Source organism: Aricia agestis, chromosome 4, assembly GCF_905147365.1.
Source record: "Aricia agestis chromosome 4, ilAriAges1.1, whole genome shotgun sequence".
Taxonomy (NCBI): Eukaryota; Metazoa; Arthropoda; class Insecta; order Lepidoptera; family Lycaenidae; genus Aricia; species Aricia agestis.
The window spans coordinates 9618355-9645587 of NC_056409.1; the positions used below are offsets into that span (position 1 = coordinate 9618355).

The window sequence follows — 27233 nt, forward strand, 5'->3', positions numbered from 1 at the left end:
CTTTTTTAGATTTCGTTCGTCATCAAAGCCGTTAAGGACAAGTCGCGAAAGTTGTTTACGTAACCCTAGTTCTTCCTGGTATTGATGAAAGTTAGGGTTCAACTTGTACCAGGGCAGCAGGGTCGAGAGGTTTTGTGGTCATTCGCATGTAATGAATAGATCGCCTCAACTTAGTGTAATTCAGTATTAATTGAGCGAGGGCGGACCCACGGTAATAGCACTACGAATAACCGGCAATTCCGTAGAGGTGATTATGAAGGTGACCTATTAGTGAGGGTATAGTGTACTAGAGGCAATAGCTCTTACATGTAAGTGACATAATAAATATGTAGGTACTAGTATTAGTCGTGTTGTAATTTGTATTGGTGTTACTTGGACACTCATTACTATAACTGATTACCAAATCCTTTAGGTTTCTTTCTCGAAAATACAGAGATTTTCTATATTTCGTTGCAATAAACAAAATACGTTCTTATTTCATAGTCATTCTTTTTTATAAGTCCCTCGGAGCGCATTTGCGTGTTTGTGGTAAGACAAGATAAATGCTTGCAGCCTCCCCCGCGTCTCGTGCATTAGTGTACCAGGAAAACATGAGGCAAAAGAGACAGTGGAACGCGGCCAAATACGAAAGAGGCGGCTTTACATTCAATTAGTACAACCAGAAGCGCTCTTCAAATTTGCATTGTTATATAGCGAGAGGTAATTAGCCACCAGGAATTTCCACTTACTTTGTGTTTATGCCGCTTTGAGTGCTGGCCGTAAATTTATATTTTTGCTACAATTAAATATTATATTAAGGGCCTGTTACACCACTTGGTGATTTAAAAGTGCCGGATAGGCTATCCACAACTTTTTTGACAGATTCTCCATACTCCATCTGTCAAGTTAAGTGGTGTATGATAGCCTATCCGGCACTTATCAGGAAACCACTTCCTACACAAACTTTCAAACAGGCCCTAAAAGTCTCAACTATATTAATTATAGTGAATTTACGGAATAATCTGTCTATACTGTATAATCTGTATACATCGACAATACCACATTTTCTAAGAATACTTTTTATTGGTTTCATATTCCCTTTGCAGAGGTTTACTCTAATATTATTATTAGGAACCATTAAGCCATCGACATTTTCTGCGATATTTAAAAAATATTTCACTATGTACAGAAACAAAGAGCATCGTAGTTTTATTTCTTAATACTCGTACAATAAAATACTTGAATCAATATCGTACTTAAGGGGAGGTTATTCCTAAATTAGCAGGCCGATGTCTGTCAGTGCGAATATCGACGTAAAAGACATTAAAATAACATTCATATCAGCGCGCCTTGTACAGTGGCGGTTACGACGCTCGCCGCGTCCATGATAGGGCGAAATAGGAGAAAAAACCTTTTTACTTAGATAAAAAATAGTATAACTAAACATGTATCCGTACACTTCCCTGTAAAATTTTAATAGTAATCGAACTATCCAAATCATTTTTTGATTGAGTCCCTGTAAGTCCTATAAAACTGAAAATGTTTTTAAAATCGAGGTTGTTTCGGAATTTTTTTTTATCGAGTATAATTATCTGTATTGTGTTTCTAACCGTAAAAGTCACTAGTTAAAAGATGTATCTATACATGTATATATTTTTCAGTTTTTTTTAATGACGCTTTCTTTAAAAATTACTCATTCTAGAAACGTGAATTTGGAATAACCTAGCCTTAAATTAAAGTCCTTACTAACCCATTTTCCATTCACTGCTTTCATCGCAATGAACAGTTGTTTGAGCTCCTTGACTGTGACACTGTAGCTGGCTAACACACCCAGCATTTCTATGAGGAGATCTGAAAAGAAATATTTCATTAATATGGTATTGTATGGGTAAGCAGTAGTGTCCGACCGAAACTGGTTTTTCAGCCGAAACCGAAACCGAAGCTTGGTAAAACATTCAAAATTACGATGATAAACTGAAAATTGATTTTCAGAAAATTGAAACACGGACATGACCGCGGTTGTAGTTCAAAACGAAAATAATACTAAGCAAACTTGCAGTTGACGTCACATTTTTTTGCTCCAGAAGGCGTTTTGCCACTAAACCTGAAAAATATACAGAGGGCCGCAAGAGTAAAGCTTATGGGGAAGTTGGGCGGGAAGATTCTAGCAGGGTAGGAACGGTCTAAAAGATTGCGTGTCCATAGTTCAAAGTTAATTTTAAATATTTAAATAAAAAAATAATTACTAAATCGATTGTTGGGAAACATTGTTAAAATACCTCTACATGAGTGGCCAGCGCTGGCCGATCGGATGGCGCATGCGATGGCTATGCAATGGTCGCAACGCCACTACATGATGACCGTGTTCAGTTGTGATCTAAACGTCGTTCAAGATGGACGTGTAAGCATTAGCCATTGCGGCAATGCAAAACGTGCATTTTTAATAATTTATGACTTCACCAGATGACCCGGTGAACTTCGTATGACCTTCCCCCCTAATATGAACCTTCTCTTAAATTCTACGAATAATTATTTCGAGCCTAAAATTAAAATAATGGTTTATGGTAGTGATGATGATGATAATGATGAATGTAATAATAGCATAATATACTTTCCGTTCTTAAAACAACGCTGAAACCCCCAAACTTGAATCTTTAAAAAGTCAGGAGTTATGTATTGTATAAGCTACTAGATGTCCCGCGCGGCTTCGCCCGCGTAAATTAGAAATTTTACAGAATCCGTAGGTACATTTTCCCATAAAAAATATTTCCCCCGTTTTTCCCACATTTTCCTGAGTTTCTTCTGTCGTATTAGTCTTAGAGTAATAATATAATATAACCTTCTCGATAAATGATGAGTCTGAACACTGAGATAAGTTTTTAAATCGGACCTGTAGTTTCTGAGATTGACGCGTTCAAGCAAACATACTCTTCAGGTTTATAATATTAGGTAGATATAGATTTTTTTTAATTATCGCTTGACAAACTCGAGTCTCGATCTAAAAGACTATGAAATGGTATAATATGGTAGTGATGATGATGATGATGATGATGAAGAATGTAATTTGCATAGTAGCATATGCTTTCTGTTCTTAAAACAACGCCGAAACTCCCAAACTTGTATCTATAAAGAATCAGGAATTCTCTCAGCACCTTCCGAACCACGGTATACCAGGTATATCTCGGTGCAAAATCTTAGTTGTTGGTAGCATATGCTTAGAATACTTCTCACGAAACCGAAGTCACCATATGTTTCCCTATAAGTTTTGAGGAGTTCCCTCGATTACTTATGGATCCTTCATCAGATCACCACTTTTGTGAATATAATACCAAATTGGGATGATACCCTATATACCAAAAGAAAAATTTTGAAAATCGGTTAACAAACGGCGGAGTAATCGTTGAATATAAGAAAACGAACATAACACCTCCCCCATTTTGAAAGTCGGTTAAAATTGTAGCCTATGTGTTATTTATTTACACTATCACAAAGGATCACCAAAGTAAAGAAAGTTCTCGCGCACGTAGCCACAAAGATAGATATAACGATAATATAATTTTTTCCGTGCTCTGAAATGCGACAGGATGGAATGACATATCAGTTGGTTGTCAAATCTAATGTCAAATACATATTGAGATTGCGTTCAGAATTTAAATTCAAATTCAAATATTTTTTATTTGCCAGAATATGGTACAAAAAGATGTTAATAATAATAAATAATAGCACAAACATATTCTGCCATACACGGCGTGCAAATATTTAAATATAGATAATACATAATAGCTTGGATTACAATAATTAATTAAAACAGTAAGATTGAAATAAATTAGATACAGTAAATAACATTTTATAAATTCATTAATAACATTTTATAGATTCAATAATTACATTTTATAACTTTAATAATTACATTTTATAACTTTAATAATTATTACATTTTATAAATTTATTAATTACATTTTATTCTTAACTTGTTAACTTAAGATTTATAATTTAATTTGTCTTTATTATTATTGATTTATCTTTCGATTTCTATATAGTCTTATTAAAAAAATAATCGGACAGAGTAACAACTGAAGTTAGCTAAAATTGTGTTTATTTATGTACTATGTATTTTGAGACTATGCAATTTTGTCGCGTTCGCGATTCACTTTCACTTTTGTTGAGTTTCAGAACGCGATATTAGGTCCTCCAACGCGCACGCGAATTTGAACTTTATGCAGCGGTAATAAATTACAAATTGACTCTCCATTTTATTTAGAAAACGTTTGTATGGGAAATAGAAAAATGCTGTTTTGAGGATTTTCCCGGCAATTATTCGAATTTTTCTCACCTTTTAAACCTTCCCTAGACCTCCACGAATAATTCAAGACCAAGATAAGATAAATCCGTTCAGCCGTTCTCGAGTTTTAGCGAGACTAACGAACAGCAATTGATTTTTATATATATAGATTATTATTGTAAAGTTTCATTAAAATTCGTTCAGAATTTTTTGAGTAAATAGTAACAAACATCCATACATCCATACAAACTTTCGCCTTTATCATATTAATATAGCTTCATTCATTATGAGACCACGTACTCGTCATTTTGAATGAAATTCGTAAATTGTAATACGAATTACGACGTCCTCGCTCGACCGCGACCGGGCATCGACTGTCGTATCGCCAACGTGTAGAGGCTTACCGCCATCATCCTTTGATGTGCGGCCGAAAAACCGACACCGCCGCCATTCCACGGCCAGCGCTGGCGCCATCAACCATCCTACGCCACTACGTCCTCCCCACGCTGGGCCATCGTGATGGCCCACTACGCTGGCCCATCGTGAAGAGCCGCAATAAAATAAACCTGCGTTTGTCGTAGAAATAAAATTCAATAATATAATTTCGATAACAATAAGTTTAGACAATTTAATAAAAATAAAACGAAGTGCAAATTTTTGATTTGGGACTAATCTAGAAAGCATAATCTCAAATCACGATTAAATAGATGGTGGCGAACTGAGCCGGGGCCTCGCTGGCAAGCAAGCACGAGTTAACTGCGAAGTTTACCGAACGACGCATGAGTTTCGGCGGGGCCGAAAGTTTCGGCTATATTTTGGCCGAAACTGGCCGAAACCGAAACCGAAAGTTCGGTCGGTCACTAGTAAGCAGTAAGCACATTATTTCAGCGCTGAAATCTGGTGACTATCTATGGACGCTTCACACCACGTCGGTCTGGCCCTGTGGTGTGGTGTGTTTGGTGGTCTGGACCTGAAGGACTTGTGTTACGGGTACCATACAACGGAAACATATTTAATACTTTTATACTTAGATGATATTTTATAAAAAAAGGCAGATATCGCACTAGCGCGTACAGTCTGATACGGCCAAATGAAGCTAAGTCCCTTCTTTTGAATTAGTTGCATGTTGGCAGCGAGTGAGCGACGAGGCGTCACGTTAGAATATCATTGTGTCACGTTTTTGGCTTAAAATGCCAAGCTGCGTTTTTAGGAAATGCAAAAATTATAGTTATAAGGTAAAAAAGGATGAAAAAATTACGTACCACAAGTAAGTAGGTAAGTACACATTAGCGACAAATTATTTAATGCAAAAAATTAAACTAAAAAAGGATAGAAAATACGGACGACAACTGCAGCGTGATAAGGACAGATAATCGTGTTCAGACAGAAAATTGGCCAAATAAGTTGCAGAAAGATGTGTTCAAATAAGGTTCAAATTATAATACTTAAGTTCTGTAAGTATAAGTTACGCTTATTTTTCTACTGCAAGTTATTATTTATTTATGTTATATATTTAAGCTGTGTTTTGCGCTAGAATAAGTTTGCTTATTATTAGTAAATGTTCTTAAGTAAGTGAATTATTGTAATTCTTTTTGAGAAATAAAGTATTTAACCGTAATCGCGCATGCGTGCCGATGTGCAACTCAAAGTATGTATATAGCAATCCTTTTCTATATCATTCGTAACGTATTATCTGTCGCATTCATTGTTGTAATTTATAGATATACCAGAGGTAGGTATTTATATGTCGTATAGGAACAAATTCTGAGGACCGCTTTGTATGAGCATACGCCATCTTTAATAAAACATCATTGCTTTTATACTATACATATATTTAAGATTTAATACACATCCATGACCCAGGAACTTAGAAAACTTTTTGTTCCGTCGGCGGGATTCGAACCCGCGACCCCGGCCCCGGCTTGAGCTATCAGCAGGCCAACAGCCCACCAACTGAGCCACATTCGCAATCACATCTTTTACTCGCACAAATCTAACTTGACTATTTCATAATAATAATAATTATCAACACACTTGTTAATTAACAACAAGTAAAGTAGTAGCAAAGATTACCAAATACTTAAGGTCCAAAAGCGTTTTTAGGGTTCCGTAGTCAACAAAGAAACCTCATAGTTTCGGTCCGTCCGTCCGTCCGTCCGCCTGACCGCGGTTTTGCTCAGAGACTATAGGACCTACAAAGCTGTAATTCGGCATGAATGCACATATTAATGATGCCTACAAAATGGTATTAGTACGGGAGCCCTAGAAGATTTTTTTTATTACTATCAAGCTAATTTTTTTATGCGTAGCTTCATTTTGATAAGACGAACAACATTTTTATTTGCGAAAAATCACGAAAGTGGTAGCTAACAGAGACAGAAAGGATTTCATACTTTGAATTGATGGTCCTAAAATATGGACTGTTTTATTTGTAGGAGAATGTTACTTGTAAACTATATGACTATAAATCTATCAATATACAAAAATCAGCTCGTTAGGGTTCCGTTATAGGGTTCTGTAATCAACGAAACTTGGTTGACTCAATCAAAATGAAGCTACTCACAAAAATTAATTTTGCTTGATAGTAATAAAAAAAATGTTCTAGGGCTCCCGTACTATAATACATAAGATTAAAAAAAATTAAGGTACCTCCTCTACACATCATACGGGGATGAAGTTTTATTTCGCATCCACCCCCAACGTGTGGGTATATCGTTGGATAGGTTTTTTTTTAAATATTACGAGTATTCAAAGATCATTTTCCGATTAAGGGTCAATTTGTGAAATATGAAGTTTTAAAGTGAAAAAAATCATTACAGTCCAGTGTCCCCTCATTCTACCAGCTAAACGGTTGCTTCTGGAAATGTGAAAAAATTCACAAGAATAGGAAATATTATGCTCAATAGAAAAAAAAACTATCACGGCTTCATAAGTTTTAGAGTAATAATCGATCGAATCGAAAGAACTTTTCGTTCAAATTCGTTTAAACGTAACTGAAATAATGTTGTTAGTAGTGTAAAACACGTTATTACGGTACATTCATTGAACGTAAATCTAAAATATATAAAAAATATCAAAAACTAGCGGTACTACGGAACACTATATTGAGCGTGGCCCGACACGCACTAATTGTTTTTTTCTGTATTCCATTTTACTTTAACGTCATTAATTACCATCGCATATGCATCACTAGTCGCAAGATCAATCGACGACCAGGCGCGCATAACACGCGAGCAGTTCAGCTATTAGCAGCGAGTTAACCGCAGGCACGGATCCTGTGCAGGATTTGCATAATGCCATCAGCCTATTTTCGTACCCTGTTAGAGGCTTTTTACACCTACCGTGTAGAGTGATCTCGGCCAATCAAATTGTCTGTCCCGCCACTCGGTACTCGGTAGGTGTAAGGCCCTTAGCGAGTTCTCCTCGATACTCGTACCTGCTACAATCGATTTCCGTAACCACTTATCAAATGTACGAATTCCAATTGTAAAGTTACCGACTTTGACGTACATTATACATAAAAGGGATACGGTATAGTATCATTTGGGAATAATTTTGACGTCTCATTTGTTCAATTCAGTGTTACCCTAATTTAACATGGGAATATACGTGGAGTCCGCAAAGGAAGATCTTCCGACCGAGCGAGGTGTTATGCTCGGTCAGGCCGGAGCCAAAGTATTAATTATTGATTTCAGCTGTCGTATATAAACCGACGCACTTAGAAAACTTTGATAGCGCTATGCAGGATTGTGGGCTATCGACAATCTCGAATCTATCGAAAATCGAAATCAAATCTTTAGCTGCAACTTGCAAGTGATATTAAGTAAAATATTAAAACCTTTATGGTACAAGAACAGGTATTCGCTACAAGTAAATACGTTTCCGTAAAAATACTGAATATTTTAACCCATTTTCCTATGCAGGAAGTCCGAAAGGATTTTGTTTGTAATCAGTGAATGCTAGATATATTTCATTTAAGTAACTCTAAAAATTGTTGACAAAGGCTTCTCCCGTACATTTTTCGACAAATGCCATTCAAAGTATTTGTGTCCGAATTTAATTTGAAATATTTTTTAGGGTTCCGTAGAAATGGCAAAAAACGGAACCCTTATAGATTCGTCATATCTGTCTGTCTGTCTGTTCGTCCGTAAGTATGTCACAGCCACTTTTCTCCGAAACTATAAGAGCTATTGAAACTTGGTAAGTACATGTAGTCTGTGAACCGCATTAAGATTTTAATACAAAAAATTAAAAATTATTAAGAATTTTAGGGGTTCCCAAAGGTACAACTGAAAAAAAAAGAAAATTCATCCAAAAGTCTTTAAAAATTATATTGAGGTTTCTAATATCATTTTTTTATAGCCTGAATAGTTTGCGAGAGAGACCCTTCCAAAGTGGTAAAATGTGTCAACCCCCCCCTCTAACTTCTAAAGTAGGGGTAGCATAAGTCTAAAAACCAAATTGATGTAGGTACATTACTATAAAAACTACCAACGAAAATTGGTTAATTGAACGAGATCTAGCAAATAGTTTTTTTTACTTCATATTTTAACTTTAATAATAAATCTTAATATTTTAACTTTAATAAATCAAAAACCTTTTAATTTCATAAAAATAAATCTTATTGCTACTGCGGAACCCTCCATGGGCGAGTCTAACTTGCACTTGGTTTATTTTTATATATCTCATTTCACCAGCAGGCTGTCGCGTCGAAATAGAGTTTAATTTTATATTTTATGATATATTTTATAGCCATTATGTAATGGGCTATAAGGAACCACTTTTTACTTCTTTCATATTTCTTGACTCTAATCTTACTTCTATCGTTTTTAATTTTGATAGGGATTAGGGTTAAATAGCAATAATTATTATAATTTGGCATATTGCTCAGTATACCAATTTGGTAAAGGTCTTATCAACCTTCTTCTATTCTTTTTTGTCTATACATCTTTTGTCTACTGGCAGATAGTAGAACTTGAACTACTTCGCCTTACGACTAACGGCCGTTCCCAATATTTGATCTATCTCTGGTTTTGCCCTACTAGAGATAGGAATAGCTCACAATTTACATTAGAATGTCTCTAATGTCTAATGTGAGTTATTCCTATCTCTAGTAGGGCAAAACCAGAGATAGATCAAATATTGGGAACGACCGTAAGAAGATTATTGATTGTTAGAAGTACCTAGTCCTTTTTAAATGGGAACTGGTCCACTAAACACCTCTTCCTGCCTCTTCTGTATCACCGGCATCGTCAGCGGTAATCGAACCACAAAAAACTGGTTTTAGGATCTCTGAGGTGTCCAAACTCCAAGGTTTATGCCAAAGAGAAGTCCTTATAAAATAAATACGGAACTATAAAATATCATTGGAGGCGCCGGGTATCGATCCCGGTACCTCTCGCATGCTAAGCGAGCGCTCTACCATCTGAGCTACGCCCCCCTTGACAATCATGTACAAAAATTTAATAAAGTAAAAAATATGTAAGGTCAGTCACGTTCACTTTTACGTATGTACGCTGTGAAAGAGCCTATGTATGTATGTAGTAAACAGTCTCAGTAGTAGTAAGTCGAATGAAACGAATAAAATATAGTACAATCTTGTACGAATATGTATATGTATTAAGTACTAGACGTTCCGCGCGGCTTCGCCCGCGTAAATTAGATATTTCACAGACAAATTAGTTCACAAAAAAAGGCCTATGATCCTTCACGTGGTCTACTTCTTATCTGTGCTAAATAACAGAAAAATTGCTCCAGTACTTCGTGAGATAAGCCCTTTCAAATAATTTCCTCCGTTTTTTCCACATTTTTCTCTATTTCTCCGCTTCTGTAAACCTTAGCGTGATAAAAATATAGCCTAAATATAGTCTTCCTCGATAAATGGGCTATCTAATACTGATTTTTTTTAAATCGGACCAGTAGTTCCTGAGATTAGCGCGTTCAAATAAGCCATTTCAAATAATTTATCCCGTTTTTTCCACACTTTCCTCTATTTCTTCGTTCCTATTAGTCTTAGCGCGATAAAGTATAGCCTATAGCCTTCCTTGACAAATAGGCTATCTTAACACTGAAATATTTTTTCAAATCGGACCAGTAGTTCCTGAGATTAGCGCGTTCAAATATAGCCTATAGCCTACCTCGATAAATGGGCTATCTAACACTGAAATAATTTTTCAAATCGGACCAGTACTTCCTGAGATTAGCGCGTAAACAAACAAACTCTTCCCAATTATAATATGTATTAGTATAGATAACTAGAGGTCGCCCAATGGTCGAAATTCAACCTTAGTTTCAACGACATTAACGGCCGTTCCCAATATTTGATCTATCTCTGGTTTTGCCCTACTAGAGATAGGAATAGCTCACAATTGACATAAAATATATGTCTCTAATGTCTAATGTGAGTTATTCCTATCTCTAGTAGGGCCAAACCAGAGATAGATCAAATATTGGGAACCGCCGTAAGACTACTACTGTCTATATTTTGTAAAAAAATATTGACTTTATCATATTTTTTTTAACTCTTGTCTCTGGGACTCAGCTGATCTCAGACTGGCCGTGTAAGCATTGTAGCATAGTATCTAAGATTCAATAAAAAAACTATAATCCATTTTCAATTTGTCAACTTGTTGTCAACAGACTTCAACCATAAATAAAAGAGTATAATTCGTATTTATAGGCTTGTCACTCAAAAATCTGTCATCTTCTTGAGTGTGCGTATTGTAGTGTGTGTAATGTTTTATTTGTTAAAAAAATGTATGATAAAAGCATAATTTCAAAATAATATTAGCTCGATGCACTCTTTCACCATATAAACTATATAACTGTGCAAAATTTAATTCACCTACGTTTCCCATTTTTCGTCAAAAGGGATACAAAGTTTTTGGCTCACGTATTAATATATAGATACTAGTTAAGAGTATACGCTAGCACTGTTTTTCCATACAAACGTATTCCCCAATTTACTCCCTGGACAATGCGTCTAGACAAATGATTTTTTTATACAATATTGGGATCTGTTAAAGCTATGCCTCTATTTATTTTTTTAATTACTAATTAATAAAAAATATGACCCACCAATCCACCAACCATAAAACATATTTGAAAGATCTTTAAGATAGAATAAAAACGTAGCGGCATAGACTCACTCTATTTGTAAAAATTTGATAGGCTCTATTTTGAAGGAGGAATCAGGGGACTACGTTACCTCGATTTACTGTATAATTAACATATTATGTCTCTATCACAATACACGCGCCGGCGCAGGGTGAAGCGTGATGGCAATAGTTTATTTATTAAAATTCTTCTGCATCTGCGTTCTCTCTAAAGACCCAACTCTACATCGTAATCGTATCTAATATCTACACTGCATTTTTTTTTAACTTTTAGGCTAACTAGTAAAATTGCCGCTACCACCTACAGCTACACGCTACCACCGCTAAAAATAGCCGAAACGTCCACAAAAAGTGCTCGGAAAACAAGAGATTTAAAAATTTCGAACAGATTAGCTCTCAGGGCTTCATTATTTCGATGGTTTTATTGTATCTGGTTGTAATTGTTCGCCATTAAGCAATGTATGAAAATGGTTCTCGAAAAGGTTCCAGTACACTGTACACAGTACACTTCACAACAAAAATGAGGACGGGTGTAATAAAATAGGTATATCAAACAGTTTACCTGACATAAGTTAAAAGATCATGTCAACCTATAGGATAGGGTATTAATACACTTACATCATCCCCATAAAAACATATTTTTATACGCAGGGTATAAAAACATTTTTTGCAATATTTACTCAGCTTTTAATCTATATCAAAATGGTGTATAATATAAGATACATTGCAATGAATCACCATTAGACCTTTCAGTCTGAGACAATAGGGAGTATCTTATCAAGCTTTGTTTCATTGTCAAAACAATGGAATCTTAAGGGAGATCAGAAAGCTAGCAATTTATTATGCAATTGTTTGATACAATTATAAATTAAATTCAAATTGTGTACGCCGGGCTGCCTTTGAGATTACGATCCTTCACCCCTTTAAGACCCCAAGGAATTTCTTGGAATGATCTTCATGAATACGTTCTTGTTAACAATGCGTAACAATTATATTACTGTGGCGTATGTATGTACATACACATAATTTATTTTAATACTGAAACAGTATTCTTGAAGATTCATCATACTTCACAAGAAAATGTTAATAACCTATTTTATACTTTTTTAAATGCCAATAATGTCGGCCTCAGGTCCTAGGATGTCTAGGGTTATTTGTAGTAAAGTTAAATCATAATATCTCTTTAAAGTTCAGAATCAAAAATAATAAAGTGAAAACCACGGCAACACCGAAGTTTATTAAATGCATGTGGTTACGTCGATTGTAGTGGTAGGTACAGTACAGTCGTGTAGAACAATAGCTCGCAAATGAACTTATTAATTTATTGACAGAGCGGCGGTCATTGTTTGGTCCAAACAGTTGACAATACCACAGATTTGATTCCTTCATTTGTTCAAGCTCAACAGGTAGAGCGGGGCGACACAATTATTCAAAATATGAATAACTTTGGATACAAAACATTTTCAGGAATGTTGATAACGATTCAAATAAGTTTTTTTTTTTAATATTATGGAATTAAAAATACGAATATAAATGGTTCGTAATCGTAATTCCATCACGAGTCACGCTTGAAGTTGGACAATTGTTCAACACCTATTTTTGGCTTTACTTTTCAGGCAAAAATTTGATTTGGAGGCGCCGGGTATCGATCCCGGTACCTCTCGCATGCTAAGCGAGCGCTCTACCATCTGAGCTACGCCCCCTGTTGACAGTTAAGACAAAATTTTGCTGCCAATTTTTTTATTTCAAGGCTTGTAAGTTGTTGCCACTATCACGTTCACTGTACAGTCAGCACTAAACTAACTGAACACAGATATTTTGTATAAAAATAAAATAAAAATGTTTAAAACTATTCAACCCCAATTATTTCTATTTTAAATTATCTATTTATTAACATAATCTATTATCTAATATATAAAAATAAGTCGGGTTTTCCTTCCTGACGCTATAACTCCAGAATGCACGAACCGATTTCCACGGTTTTGCATTCGTTGGGAAGTTCTCGGGCTCCGTGAGGTCTATAGAAAAAAAATCAGAAAAACTTCAAGAGAAAAGCAGGAAAACAGGGAAAATCATTTTATGGCAAAACAACATTTGTCGGGACAGCTAGTGTTTTATAAATAAAAACGCTTGTAAGTTTTTAAAAATCAACTATGTATATTGCACACATATCGAATGGCAAAAGAGAGATTTAGAAAGTTACAAGATAACAGATGGAAATCATTTATAAATCATATCACACAAGAATAATTAACAAATAGTGTAGGTATCGTTTAAAATGGAAAGTCATCTAAGAATCTTAAATGAGCTATTTTGCTGACAGTACACAACCGGTCCACAATTGCTCTACATACACAAACAATAGTACGTGACATTCATACATAAACCTTTCACTTCGCTCTGATAAAGCCGTATCAATATTTAGTTATTTGCTCTATCCACACTAATATTTTAAATGCAAAAGTGTGTCAGTCTCTTGCCTTGTTTAACCGACTTCCATAAAGGAGGAGGTTATATTTTTTTTTTATGTCATAAGGGGGCAAACGAGCAAACGGGTCACCTGATGGAAAGCAACTTCCGTCGCCCATGGACACTCGCAGCATCAGAAGAGCTGCAGGTGCGTTGCCGGCCTTTTAAGAGGGAATAGGGCAATAGCGGAGGGTAGGGATGGGAAGGGAAAGGAAGGGAATAGGGGAGGGAAGGGAAAGGAAGGGAATAGGGGAGGGTAGGGAAGGGAATAGGGTAGGAGATTGGGCCTCCGGTAAACTCACTCACTCGGCGAAACACAGCGCAAGCGCTGTTTTACGCCGGTTTTCTGTGAGAACGTGGTGTTTCTCCGGTCGAGCCAGCCCATTCGTGCCGAAGCATGGCTCTCCATGCTTCGGCCACGTTATATTATTATGTTCGTCTGTTTATATTTTTTTATTACAACAAGATACAGTCGTTAGAGCTCAAGTCAGAACTACATGCAGTGTGGTATATCAGTGTCACAATTTATACTAGCTGACCCGGCAAACGTTGCTTTGTCATATAAATTATTTACAATTGTAATGTAGTTCTTTATTTGTAAAGAATATTAGGAAGAAGACAAATATATCTGCGAAAACCGTATTCAAATCGGATCAGTAGTTTTCGTGTGATGCTGGAACAAACACAAGACAGACAAAAATGCTAACCACATTTTTGGCTTCTATAGCGATGTAGTAACACCTCCCGCTTACTATTTTTTTGAATATCTTTAATGTACAGAATTTTCATTTCTACTATAATATAATTTTTTATATATAGATCAATATAGATTCTTATTTTAATTCTATAAATTAACTTTCAATAATGTTTACTTTGACTTTTGCAAGCCAAAAGGCAAACCGGGATGGCAGAATGTTTAGAACAGTATTTTATAATTTGAAGACCTATTATATGTTATGCACTACACTCTTGCAATAAATATATTTCATTTCATTTCATAAAGAAGGCAATATAATAATTAGAAGCCACTATTACCATTTTTTATTGTATATCTAATCAATCTGAAAAACAAAAGCAACCTCGATAGAAATTTGATTAGGTGTCCCAGGAAAAAGGGCCGACCCTCCTTCTAAGAAACCTTTCAATACACTTGAATTTCAGGTGAAAATGGGTTTATAATTTACCTAATGTTTAACTTAAACTAAGTGGTCACAGTGGCGCAACTTAGATACTTGGTCTAATTATAATCATCGTTACATGCTTAGTAGAATCGAAGATCTGACAAAAGCCCTTTATTGAGACGCATGTTAAAGTGATCGTGATTGGCCTTAGTCAATGTTATATTTATTAACACTTTTGTACATGACTGTCAAGGGGGGCGTAGCTCAGATGGTAGAGCGCTCGCTTAGCATGCGAGAGGTACCGGGATCGATACCCGGCGCCTCCAAATTTTTAGGACCTATTTATACAGTCTATTCACAGCATTTCAAATTGAGCGTGAATTTTCATTTTCGGGTCACATTAATTCTTCTCATGTAGCGACGGGCGGAAGTATGTAAATATTTTTGCCATGGTACTTACCTTTGAAGTAATCGGTAAACTCTTGCATACGCACGTCATGTACTATCAGAGAAGTTGATTCCAAACCAAGATGACAGATCACAACCAACATAGAATTGACATAGCCCGCCCAAATGACATAAACCCGTCATCTGAGTATGAATCAATTTCTTCGATGATATAATTGGCACAATAGACATAACGACCAGTAGTTCGACTGCAAAGAGACGGACAGGTTTCAATATCTGTCAAATTCGTCGGGTTTCACTAGGATTATAAATGGAATGTGCCTCGCGCTGGCTGATAGAATTTATTTTTAAATATTTTTAAAATAAAGATTTCAAAATTGGATTCTGACAATTTTAATCGCATTTGCCAAAACACAAACAACAATACGACCAAAGAGGAACACGTCCAGCGAATATGTCATAGTTTTAAATTCGTAGGTAACGATTTAACAACCCTAGCAACGATTTTCGTCATAATACGTCAAATTTAAAAATTTCAACATCAGTTCTAAGTCGGTATACTCTATCATTCTGTCTACTCTGTAATTGGCATCAAGTTTCCTCGTTACTTAAGCCATTATGATTTTCGTGTACATGTGAAGACAGGTCTAAACAATGATATTCTAATTTCTACTTATACAGATCTGTTACGTTCATACTATTTTCCGGCTTAAATCTCTTCCGAACAACATTGACAAATTTGACAGATAAGTGAAACAAGATACGAAATGCCATTTACATAAAAGAGACAGACTAAATAAAAGACGACCAAATTGGGTCGTATTTGAAGCTTCACAACGCGCGCGGTAGTAACATATCTGCTTTGAGTTTTTTATTATTATATCATTGGGTCTAAATATTAGTATTTCCCTCTAGCCTGCGACCGTTTTAACCGGCGTTTAATAATGATTATAAGTACTTTAACGATAAATTCGCACTGAGATTGTCCCAGTGAGGCTTAAGCGGTACATTTGGAAGGATTTAACACAAATCCCCTGATCCGGGTTATAACTCAGTTGTGGACCTCGTTAAGCTTATTGAAAAATGCTGTGTTTAAGCTACTGCGAAATTCCATCATGAGATTAAACCGTATGGGTTGAAAAGTCTCGGAAACCCTCAGGAATAAGAAATGAAGATTGATTTATAGTCAATTAAATTTACTTGTGTTTAAATGAATATAAATGATTAGATATCGTTTTCCCGTAAAACTTTTACGGGACTTCCCGCATCACTGTATAAAATTTCATCAAAATATGAGCGGATTAAGCGTGAAGAAATAGTATACATTATACAGTAACATACAGTTTACCGATTTCTTTATATATATATAAATAGTCAAAACCATAAAAATATATTTGGAGGCGCCGGGTATCGATCCCGGTACCTCTCGCATGCTAAGCGAGCGCTCTACCATCTGAGCTACGCCCCCCGTACGTGACAGTTTCAATAAAACAATCTACATGCGTTACAATTATAAAGTCGCAAGCAAAGTTACTTTCACAATACACACGTACGAGCAATTCATAGCAAAACAATTTAAACAACTGTGTACCTACATAGGCGTATTTACTCTCACGGCTTAACTCATGACTGGTACTCTACATTCTACAATCTACATACGGTAACATAGTACAGTACAAAGTAAAAAATACAGCCGTTAATTTTTGTAGCCCAGGCCAGGCCACGGTTTAAAAAAAAATACTTTGACTGTTGACATTACAAACGTAATCAGCCCCCGGTAGGCGGTAAGTTACATCCCCAAAGATGTTATTATACCCTAGTACGTATGTGAAACACGTTTAACCCTGTAAGTGCCTGTGCTGTGTCACGGTCTATTCAACGCGGACAGTATTGCCGGTTTTTGAAAACCCATCCTTTACATCACCTTTTTCGGTTTATGATTCCTTAATGAGCCTGAGAAAAAATTGTAACAATATGTGAGGACGACCGTTTTTTAACATTTTTACAAAAACCGTTCACAAAGTACCTTAAAAAGCCCTTCGCAGCTTTGGTACCTGAATATGTGCCTGAACGTTGAGAATGATCAACCTTCTTATGTCTTATGCAGACCTGGTAGGCGTGAGAAAATTTTAACCCTTTTCCAGCCTAAGCGAATTCATTAGCTACTAACTTTTAACGTAAAAAATATTTTGGCGATTTAAGAAATAAAAAGTTATTAAAATGAAGGCAAAGATCTACCAGGCCTCCATAAGACAACAAGAGATAAAACGGGAGCACACTTAGTTTGTTTCAACGTGCTTCGGGGCTAAAATGGTCACATTTAGCAATTCCTCCCAATTCAGCAATAGACATGAATTGCAAGCAGAGTGGCAATTTTGCGATTTAAAAAATAATGAACCATACTAATTATGATTCATAATATGATTCTCCAAAGCGACCATTTTAGCCCCGCAGGTCTCTCAAAATGTTAGATTATGTACTTGTCAGCCACATGAGAGATGTAAAACTAAAATATTTTTTGTTGCTTAACTTTCTAATCAAATACTTATCAATTAAGATATATTGACGAAAATATTGCTGACTTTAGTTATTATTATTACTATTGTTTAAAATAATGAAATAATTATTATTAAACACATCCATAGCAAAGAGTCTATACTTAAAATAATTATAAAAACATTTTAATAATGGTAATTTTTTTAAAAGCGGACTCCGAGCGCTCTACTCGAGTGGATATTCTTTTAAAAATATTCTTGAAATAATTTTGAAACAGGAAAATTATACAAAGGTATTATAAAAATTATAACTCGTTCCCATGTAATTGCATTTTTAATGTTGGAAAAATAACGAATCTGCAAAAACGGTGCTCGCGAAAACTCCACAAAAGAAATGACTTTGTACTCATCTCTGTGTAATCAACTTTTTTGGAATTGTTTATTAAAATAATAATATTTATTTTTATGTGCTATTAAATACATTTTACATAAGACCTAAAATCTGTGCTTTAATCATGAAAGATAACCTAAAAGGTTGGGAATTTGTCTCTAGCAATTTTCAATTGACATTGATCATAGACGAATATCGCCTACAGGTTTGTAGCACAGTATCGTCCAAAAGCATCTGTCGCAACCGACTGGTCTAAATAGCCGTTCAATCAAACAGCTAGCCCTTTGACTGAACAACGCCATTCTATCACACGGCTATACGTCGTTTAGCCGACTTGTTGACTACAACGTTCAACACTACAGCTAGACGACGCTTAGCCAACTGGTTTGTTTTTGTTTTGGCGGGGGGCTGCGCCTCCCGAGTCCCCCTTTTATTTGACAGTGGTCGCCGGCTGCTGCCGCAGCACGCTCGCTGCGCTCGCTCGGCTTCCTCTGAGTTGTGGTCTAAGTTCTAACCTAACCTAACCAACTTTTGGACTTTCTGGATTGTGTTTGTTTTTGTTTTGACGGGGGGCTATGCCCCCCGAACCCCCTTTTCGGGGAAGGCTGCGTCCATCCATTTCATAATTCCGTAATTTCTCCTCGAATATTTGTTGAAATTTTAATTCACTCGAATGTGCCTCCACAATTTTTGTCTCTTTAATAACACTTGTAACTTTTATTAACTACTTTCTTTCCGAAAAACAACCACAAACACCAACAAACACCTGCTAGTTGACGCCATATTGTAAATAAAACGCACCTAGTGCCGCAGCGGTGCGCGCTGAACTACTTCAATTAGACGGCGGCTTTTGAATCAGCTGTAGTGTTGAACGTTTTGAGCGATTAAAATATTCAATATAAAAGCTAGACGTGTGATTGAATAGCGTTGTTCAGTCAAAGGGCTAGCTGTTTGATTGAACGGCTATTTAAACCAGTCGGCTGCGACACATCCACCACCCACCAACGCGGAGACCTGCGGGGCTAAAATGGTCGCTTTGAAGAATCATGATATGAATCATAATATGATTCATTTGTCTAAAATCGCAAAATGCAACTCTGCTTGCAATTCATTTCTGTATTTTTGTACTGATTTGACATTTGTCAGTTTGACAGTTTTGACAATTCATTTGCTGAATTTAATGAGAGGAATTGCTAAATGTGACCATTTTAGCCCCGCTGCGTTATGCATAATATTGACTCAATAGTCGCCATGGTCCAAGTCACAAAACTTCACGTAAAAAAATGTATAGTCAAGCCTCGTGGTTTGGTCAATGGGATCACAAACTCACCGGCAACAACAGTTTCAGCATGCGGCAGACGCTGCAGCACGTGGTGGATGAGGCCCACGTCCGTGCACGCCTGGAGGTTCCTCACGCTCTTGCGCAGGATCGCGATGAACACCGACCATATTTCAGCCTGAAACAACCGTACCATAAGTTTCTTCATATTATACGATGTAGGTACTATCAGAGAAGTTGATTCCTAGGCAGATTGGCCCGGACCTATGTAGTTTGGTCGTGTTACGTCAAACCCAGCCATTGAATTTACATGATCCGACCAAATGACGTTGGTCTGTCAGCTGCCTAGGAATCTATTTCCTCAATGGTACCATCGAAGAAATTAATTCACACGCAGATACGTCATATTTTGGTAATGATTTAATTTGGTGATGGTTTGATGATTTAACTATATAGTCAATTATATCTTTGGGTTAACTTAACGCGAATAAACTACGTTGGATTGCCATCTGTCTATCAGTTTCGTTGATGGTACATTTTCGTCAATCCTTTGGTAAGATCTCCAGGGCAGGCCAGGGGAATTTTGGCACCTTTTAAGGCATTTTGAATCTTTTTTATGGTAGTTAGGTGAAATAAAAATCGTGCATTGCACACATTGCACATAATATGGTAGCGGGGGCCCTGAAGATTAAAAATTCAAGTAAAAAAAAAAAACTTTGGAGTAAAATAACTATGAACAAACTATGATTTATGTATGCGTAAATGATGTAGCTGTTAGTGAAAATGTAACAATAACTTTTGTTCCGGTTTTACTACCACCAAACAACCACCCCCTTCGTAGACCATATCGAAGTTTGCTAGCGGTCACCTGCCGACTATCGACTTCCGATACGTCACCGTCTTAGTGCTACCACCAGTACCAGGGTCTCATAAATTTAAAGCAAGTAGAATCGGTCTCGGTTCTTAAATGGGCCGATTGTTATTTTGCAGTTCTCGGGAATGCTGGCACAACAACTTGTATGCAAAAAATATATAAACAAACAACAAAGACAACGACGCGACGTCACCTTCAGCTGATAAAGGCTATTATAAACTTTTGTGAAAGTAACCTTAATTTTGGATGACTGTAAATGACAGCTTGCTTATCTTTATTTCAACGTTTTCGAATCCTACACAATGGGTGGACTAATCAGAGGACCGCTGTATTACACGACAAACTCATTTCAACTCCTTAATTGGCTCGTTAAATTTTTATTCCAGCTGGACGTTAGACCAAATGAAAAGTTTTCCCATTAATCAGGCCAGTTGACCGCGAAGCAATAAAATCCGGATAGGTCGAGCCAGCCTGATTACGGCGGATGTTTAATCGCTTATTTAATGAACTCTCGAGAAACTTTCTGCCTGCCGAGTATGTCTCAAAATGCAAAGGAACCTTGCAAAACTTCAGTCTTATTTTGTTCTGCGCTACTCCTTTAAAAAATCACTGCTTTTTACCAACATAGCTTAACTAACAAACATAAAAAAGGACAGCAATCGGTTGCAAAAAATAAAAAGGACATTGACAAATGAATACAGAAATAATAAAAGCTATTAGGACAAAAGAAATAAAAATAATTAATGGCATTCGTCGGCAACGACTTCTCAAATTTTTATTGGGAAAAGGGATCGTTATGTAAATGATATTGAGGCAATAAATATGATGAAACAGCGTTGTTTTAAATTGAAAATTATTAACTTCCTATTGAAAACAATTTGTTGCTGCTCTTTTTACGTCAACGAGTTTCATTATTTTAAGAGCTATTACGGCTAATTTATCGGACAAGCATATAGTACTCATATCACATCTCATAAGATGACTCGGCAGATTCAAGTCACGTCGTTCATCACTCAGAAGGAGATTAAAAGACCCCCCGCTGCTCAGGCGCTTGTGATGCTTACACATTGTGATATTTCATTAAATCTGCTGGGGTACAGTCGTAACTCGTAACTCGCTACTGATTAATTACGACAATTCATAAAGGTGGTCCAAAATATTCTTCAAGACGTTCTTTCCTAAGCTCTATATAGATTTATTATATTATGCCTTAATTATTCAAATTGTATTCAAAAAGAGCATTCAGAAATTAACCCTTTCCTAACTGGCAAAGTACCAGGAACGCATAAGAAGAATAGCGGCTGCAAGTGATATTCGTTGCAAGAAAAAAAACCAAAAACCAACTTAAGGACGATCCCAGGTAGCTGCTTGCACGGGATTTTTTATTTTATATTGAAGAAAGGGTTGAGATGTTCTACTTAGGGACAAGGCAGTCATGGCTCTTGAAGAGATGTTCTTCTTTCTTTGAATCTGTATTCTACGGTCGTATGAATAAAAACTTAGCGTGGGTTTTTAGAAGCTTTAAAAGCCTGTTGTAAAATTTATTATGAATAAAGGTTCTCTAACAGTGCTCTAACACCGTTTTAAGGTGACAGCTGTCAAAGAATAGCGCATGTTTAATAGGCCTGTTGTAAACCTATTTTAAGCATAATCGTTATGAATAAACGTTTGCTAACAGTTGTTTAGGCTCGAAACGTAAAATAGGAGTTCGCAAACTTTAGTGAAGCCTCGGACCTACTTTAAGACCAATTTAAGAGACTGAAAATGGACGCAATATCGAGTATTATCGCGATTTCTGACATTATTGCAATTTCAAGAATCAGTAAGGGTCTCTACAGACGGACCGCATTTCAACTGCAATCCAACCGCAAATTGCAGTTCAAGTGCAGTTTAAATCCAGTTGACACGATTACGGGTCTACACAGACGGACCGCGTTTCAACTGCAATCCAACCGCAAATTGCAGATCAAGTGCAGTTTGAATGCAGTTGACACGATTGCAATTCGACTGCAATAGAACTGCAAACCATACAGTTTACACGACTGCACGCCAACTGCAACTGAACTGCAATCCGACTGCGCGTTTGGTTTGCAGTTCTATTGCAGTCGTGTCAACTGCATTCAAACTGCACTTGAACTGCAATTTGCGGTTGGATTGCAGTTGAAATGCGGTCCATCTGTGTAGACCCTACAATAGAACTGCAAACCAAACGCGCAGTCGGATTGCAGTTCAGTTGCAGACTTGCAGTTGGCGTGCAGTCGTGTGAACTGCATACTGACTGCATCTAAACTGCACCATCCTACCTTCCCGCACGGTCCGCTTTCCAGCAGTGCAGTTTGGATGCAGTCGGTATGCAGTTCACACGACTGCACGCCAACTGCAACTGAACTGCAATCCGACTGCGCGTTTGGTTTGCAGTTCTATTGCAGTCGTATTGCAGTCGTGTCAACTGCATTCAAACTGCACTTGAACTGCAATTTGGGGTTGGATTGCAGTTGAAATGCGGTCCGTCTGTATAGACCCTTAGATACATTGTGTCGAATGCACCAATTGTAGGCCTCAAAAGTAAAACAGAATAAAATAGTATTTTTAGTCATCTTCTCCTTCTTTTGATTATTCTTCTTCTTATTTTATTATGGCGGCCTTAGTGAGTTGCCAATGTCAAAGTCTACTTTGCTCTATGATTTATAAAATCCATAAAGTACATTTATTTTTTCTTTACTCTTTATTTTTGACACATTGAATACAATTTTTAATCTGTGGAATACAATAAATTGACACACTACCAACATTACCAAAAAAAATAATCTTATAAAACGTCATCTAAAGGTATTTTACTTAGCGAAGGCTTAGCAAGCGTTTATTCATATGGAGTGTTATAAGACGGTTTTTAACTTTAGTGAACATTTTAGTTAGAAAGCTGTTAAAACGTTCACTAAGATTTTTTTATTCATACCACCGTAAGTTTTATAAAAAACGTAGGACTCACAGTAAGCGGTTGTTTAATATCTAAATATTAATACGTGAGAGAAAAACTTTGTAACCCTTTTTACGAATAAAATTTAATTAAGAAATTTAAAAAAAACCCCCGCCAAACAACTTAAAAAAGTAATGAATTAATAATATATTTTACTGACTTTAAGTTTAAATAATTCCTAAGTGTAAAGTGATATTTTAGTCCATAATTGTTGTCACGGTGTGTCGGGGGACCGCCAACAGTGTCTTTTGCATTTTGTATCGCCATGTCACTGATTGTCTCGATACTATAATGTTATGTGAAATCAAACATCTACATTAGCGGTCCCCCGACACACCTTGACAACAATTATGGACTAAAATATCACTTTACACTTAGGAATTATTTAAACTTAAAGTCAGTAAAATATATTATTTCATTACTTTTTTAAGTTGTTTGGCGGGGGTTTTTTTAAAGGACAATGCCCAAAAAAACCCACAGTCGATTAAAATAATTTATGTACAGCAAAGTAGAGCATAAATAGTAGATTGAAAATATGTAATTCATTTTTTTCTAAACCATAACCGAAACCGATAATTTGAAAAAATAAATCTGAGATACAAGTATGGTATCTACTTCGAATCAACTAGTTATTTCCTTTGTTTTTGTGATTTTTCTCGTGAAAGCGATGTTGATAGACAATAATGTACAATTAAATAGAAAAAAAATCGGCCAAGTGCGAGTCGGACTCGCGCACGAAGGGTTCCGTAAAATTGTTTTTTTTTGTATGGGAGCCCCCCTTAATTATTTATTTTATTTTAATTTTGCGATTAAATATTAAAGTACACACATAATTGAGGATTTCGTAAAAAAATCATGTGTCTACATAATATAGCCATTATAGAGTAGGAGCCAAAAAGGGGAAAAATTCACGTTTTTTTGTATGGGAGCCTCCCTTGAATCTTAATTTTATATAGTTTTTAGTATCTGTTGTTACAGTGGCATAAAATATACACAATCTGTGAAGATTTCAGAATTTTAGCTATAGCGGTTCTTGAGTAAGAGCCTGGAGACAGACAGACGGACAGATATCGAAGTCTCAGTAATTGTATCCCGTTCTTACCCTTTGGGTACGGAACCCTAAAAAAGTATGTCAAATATAATATATTTTAAGAATAAACTAAATCACAAGTGGCTTCACTCTACGTCCTCTATCGGTTGTATCACGGGGAGTGCTCTAAGAATTTGTTCGGAATCATACCACCTGCAACTTTTCGCCATCGCTCCACGCAAAAAATATACCATCCTCATCACTTTGATGAGTGACAATCTTCCACCGTGCGTTTTTTGCGTAACTTTCTGCTGCGCACTGTAAAACTCTGAAATACACTGTCACTATATTTTCAATACGACCTGCAAACCTTCAAAGGCCGGCAACGTACTTGCAGGCTGCAGCTCTTCTAATGTTGCGAGTGTCCATGGGCGACAGTATAGTTGCTTTCCATCAGGTGACCTGTTTGCTCGTTTGCCCCCTTATTTTATAAAAAAACGATCATATTACCGATATCGTGTACTTAATAATCCTAAAAAAACAGTACATATTGTATACAGATTATTTTCTATACCAAACTAACATTCTATACTGTCAGATATAAAAGTGATAAATATTTCAACATTAAATTCATAAATACATAATTATAACACTGTACATCTGTATTAAAAATGTTTTTACTACGTACTAATCGCCAAACTATCGTTTGTAGCATCCCGTCGTCCTGAATATTACATAGATTCCTATAAGAAAAGTCAATTAGTTACGATCGTTTTTAAAGTACTCGGTGATTGTTTAATCCAAAAAGGACATTGTATTTGGGATACAGTATAAATAGTCTACTATGCCACATATGAATGGTTTCAATCAATGGGTTTTTGGTCCATATATTTTTGGGCATTCGCCTTTCTTAATTTAATTTTATTTCAAGCTTTTTAAACTTGTGTTGGTTATAGTGCAGAATAATTCCTATCAACAGGATCATATTATATCCCAATGAATACCATCTAGGAGTGTCTTTTTTGATGAGGCCGTCAATATGAGCCCAAACATGAAACCTCCACTTTGGTTTCTTAATATGGAGCTCGGCTCCTATAGAATCCAGGTGATGCTGCAGCAGCAGCATGGAAAAATTTATTGGTTATCTACGTCTTACTAGTTGTCTCAATTAAAATGAGCCCAAACACGAAACCATTGCTCTAAGTTGGTGAGGAGTTGGGTATCCTATTGATTACCAGGTGATGCTGCAGCACCAGTTCAACTTTCCATCAATGTGTAAATATTCATAAATGTCACGAATTAGAATGCAATAAAGCCCACTAAACGACTGCAAGTTGCTAATCGGCCCTTCATTAACCAGATGAACAGCGATTTTTCAGCACAGAGCAGGCTGATGATGATGAACTATAGCTAAGAACACTCTCAAATAAGTCAGCTTTCAAACAAAAAAAACTAGATCAAAATCGGTCCACCCGTTTGGATGCTACGATGCCACAGACAGACAGACAGACAGACAGACAGACAGACAGACAGACAGACAGACAGACAGACAGACCGACAGACAGACACGTCAAACTTATAACACCCCTCTTTTTTGTCGGGGGTTAAAAATGGGTAAACGTAGGTGCATGAAATTTCGCACAGTTATAGTTTATATAGAGAAGGAGTGCATCGTGCCCATATTTTTTTAAAATTATGCTATTATCATATATATTTTTTAACAAATAAAACGTTACACACACTACGACACTACTACTAAAAAAGATGACAGATTTTTGAGTGACAAGCCTATACATACGAATTATACTCTTTTATTTATGGTTGAAGTCTGTTGACAACAAGTTGACAAAATGGATTATTGTTTTTTTTATTTAATTTAAGATACTATTAGACAATGCTTAGACGGCCAGTCTGAGATCAGCTGAGTCCCAGAGACAAGAATTGAAAAAAACTATGATGAAGTCAATAAAGTAAAATAAGTTTAAAGATATAAGATAAGATTTAACCAAAGACATTATATATATGACATAAACTGGTTTTAAACGTATAAAACACCGAATTGCATAATATCAGCAACGCGCTTGGCAAAGCTTTGGCAAAATTTAACTTCTTAACTCGCAACTTTTAAAGGTTGTACGGTTCTAGCGATGACAGTGAAGAAAATTAACTCTATTGTTATGGTGTTAGAAGACTAGGAAAACATAAAATGCTTGTAACAGTTGACGCGTGAACCATGGGGTTTTATTGGCCCCGCCCCATGCCTCCGCCACTAGCTGTTGATCGTTTGACGTCACAATATTATTATAGTGGGGTTGCGTGGTGTGCAAACACCGGAACAATAGACTTTCTACCCCAATCCCATAAATGTACTAGGCGAACATGAGAAATGAAGAGAGTTTTTGTCGTACATGGGGATGGGGATGAAATTTTTTATCGGCACCCAAGTGATACAAACCCAGGGGTTGTAAATATTATTTCAATTAGACAAACGGGTCTTTAGCACGTTAATCGTTTTTGAAAAGACACGAAAAGTAAGTTAAGGAGAAATTTATTTTACTTTGTTGCTATAATAATATTAAATTACTATCCGACAATTATTACTTAAAATCCAAACTAAATATTACTTAAAAATAGTTTCAGTCCGCAGCTTTGCTTATGTTACTTAACATTTTTCTCGACATAGTTAATATTAATCTGAGTCGCATTTTCGAAATTTTACTTACTTAGATTATATCCAAAGGTCAGTCATTCAATCTTACATTCTTACATAACCTCCATAAATGATAGTACTAGAGTACCTATAGCTTACGGCT

General features: G+C 36.2%; 1 protein-coding gene and 4 non-coding genes across 8 annotated transcripts in view; 1 reads left to right on the plus strand and 4 right to left on the minus strand.

The window, feature by feature from the left end:
• The window catches only part of LOC121725862 (neurobeachin), a 385885-nt gene that overhangs the window by 215562 nt on the left and 143090 nt on the right, over positions 1-27233 (minus strand). For all 4 annotated transcript variants that reach the window (XM_042113000.1, XM_042113002.1, XM_042113001.1 and 1 more), the window contains exons 4-5: positions 19591-19717; positions 1730-1830 (exon numbers count right to left, since the gene is read on the minus strand). In XM_042113000.1, the coding sequence (XP_041968934.1) occupies positions 1730-1830; positions 19591-19717 (228 nt within the window). The remainder of the gene's footprint in view (positions 1-1729; positions 1831-19590; positions 19718-27233) is intronic.
• On the minus strand, positions 9629-9701 carry Trnaa-agc. The gene has a single exon. It is a non-coding gene; the product is annotated as a tRNA-Ala (tRNA).
• On the minus strand, positions 13007-13079 carry Trnaa-agc. The gene has a single exon. It is a non-coding gene; the product is annotated as a tRNA-Ala (tRNA).
• Positions 15220-15292, plus strand: Trnaa-agc. The gene has a single exon. It is a non-coding gene; the product is annotated as a tRNA-Ala (tRNA).
• Positions 16770-16842, minus strand: Trnaa-agc. The gene has a single exon. It is a non-coding gene; the product is annotated as a tRNA-Ala (tRNA).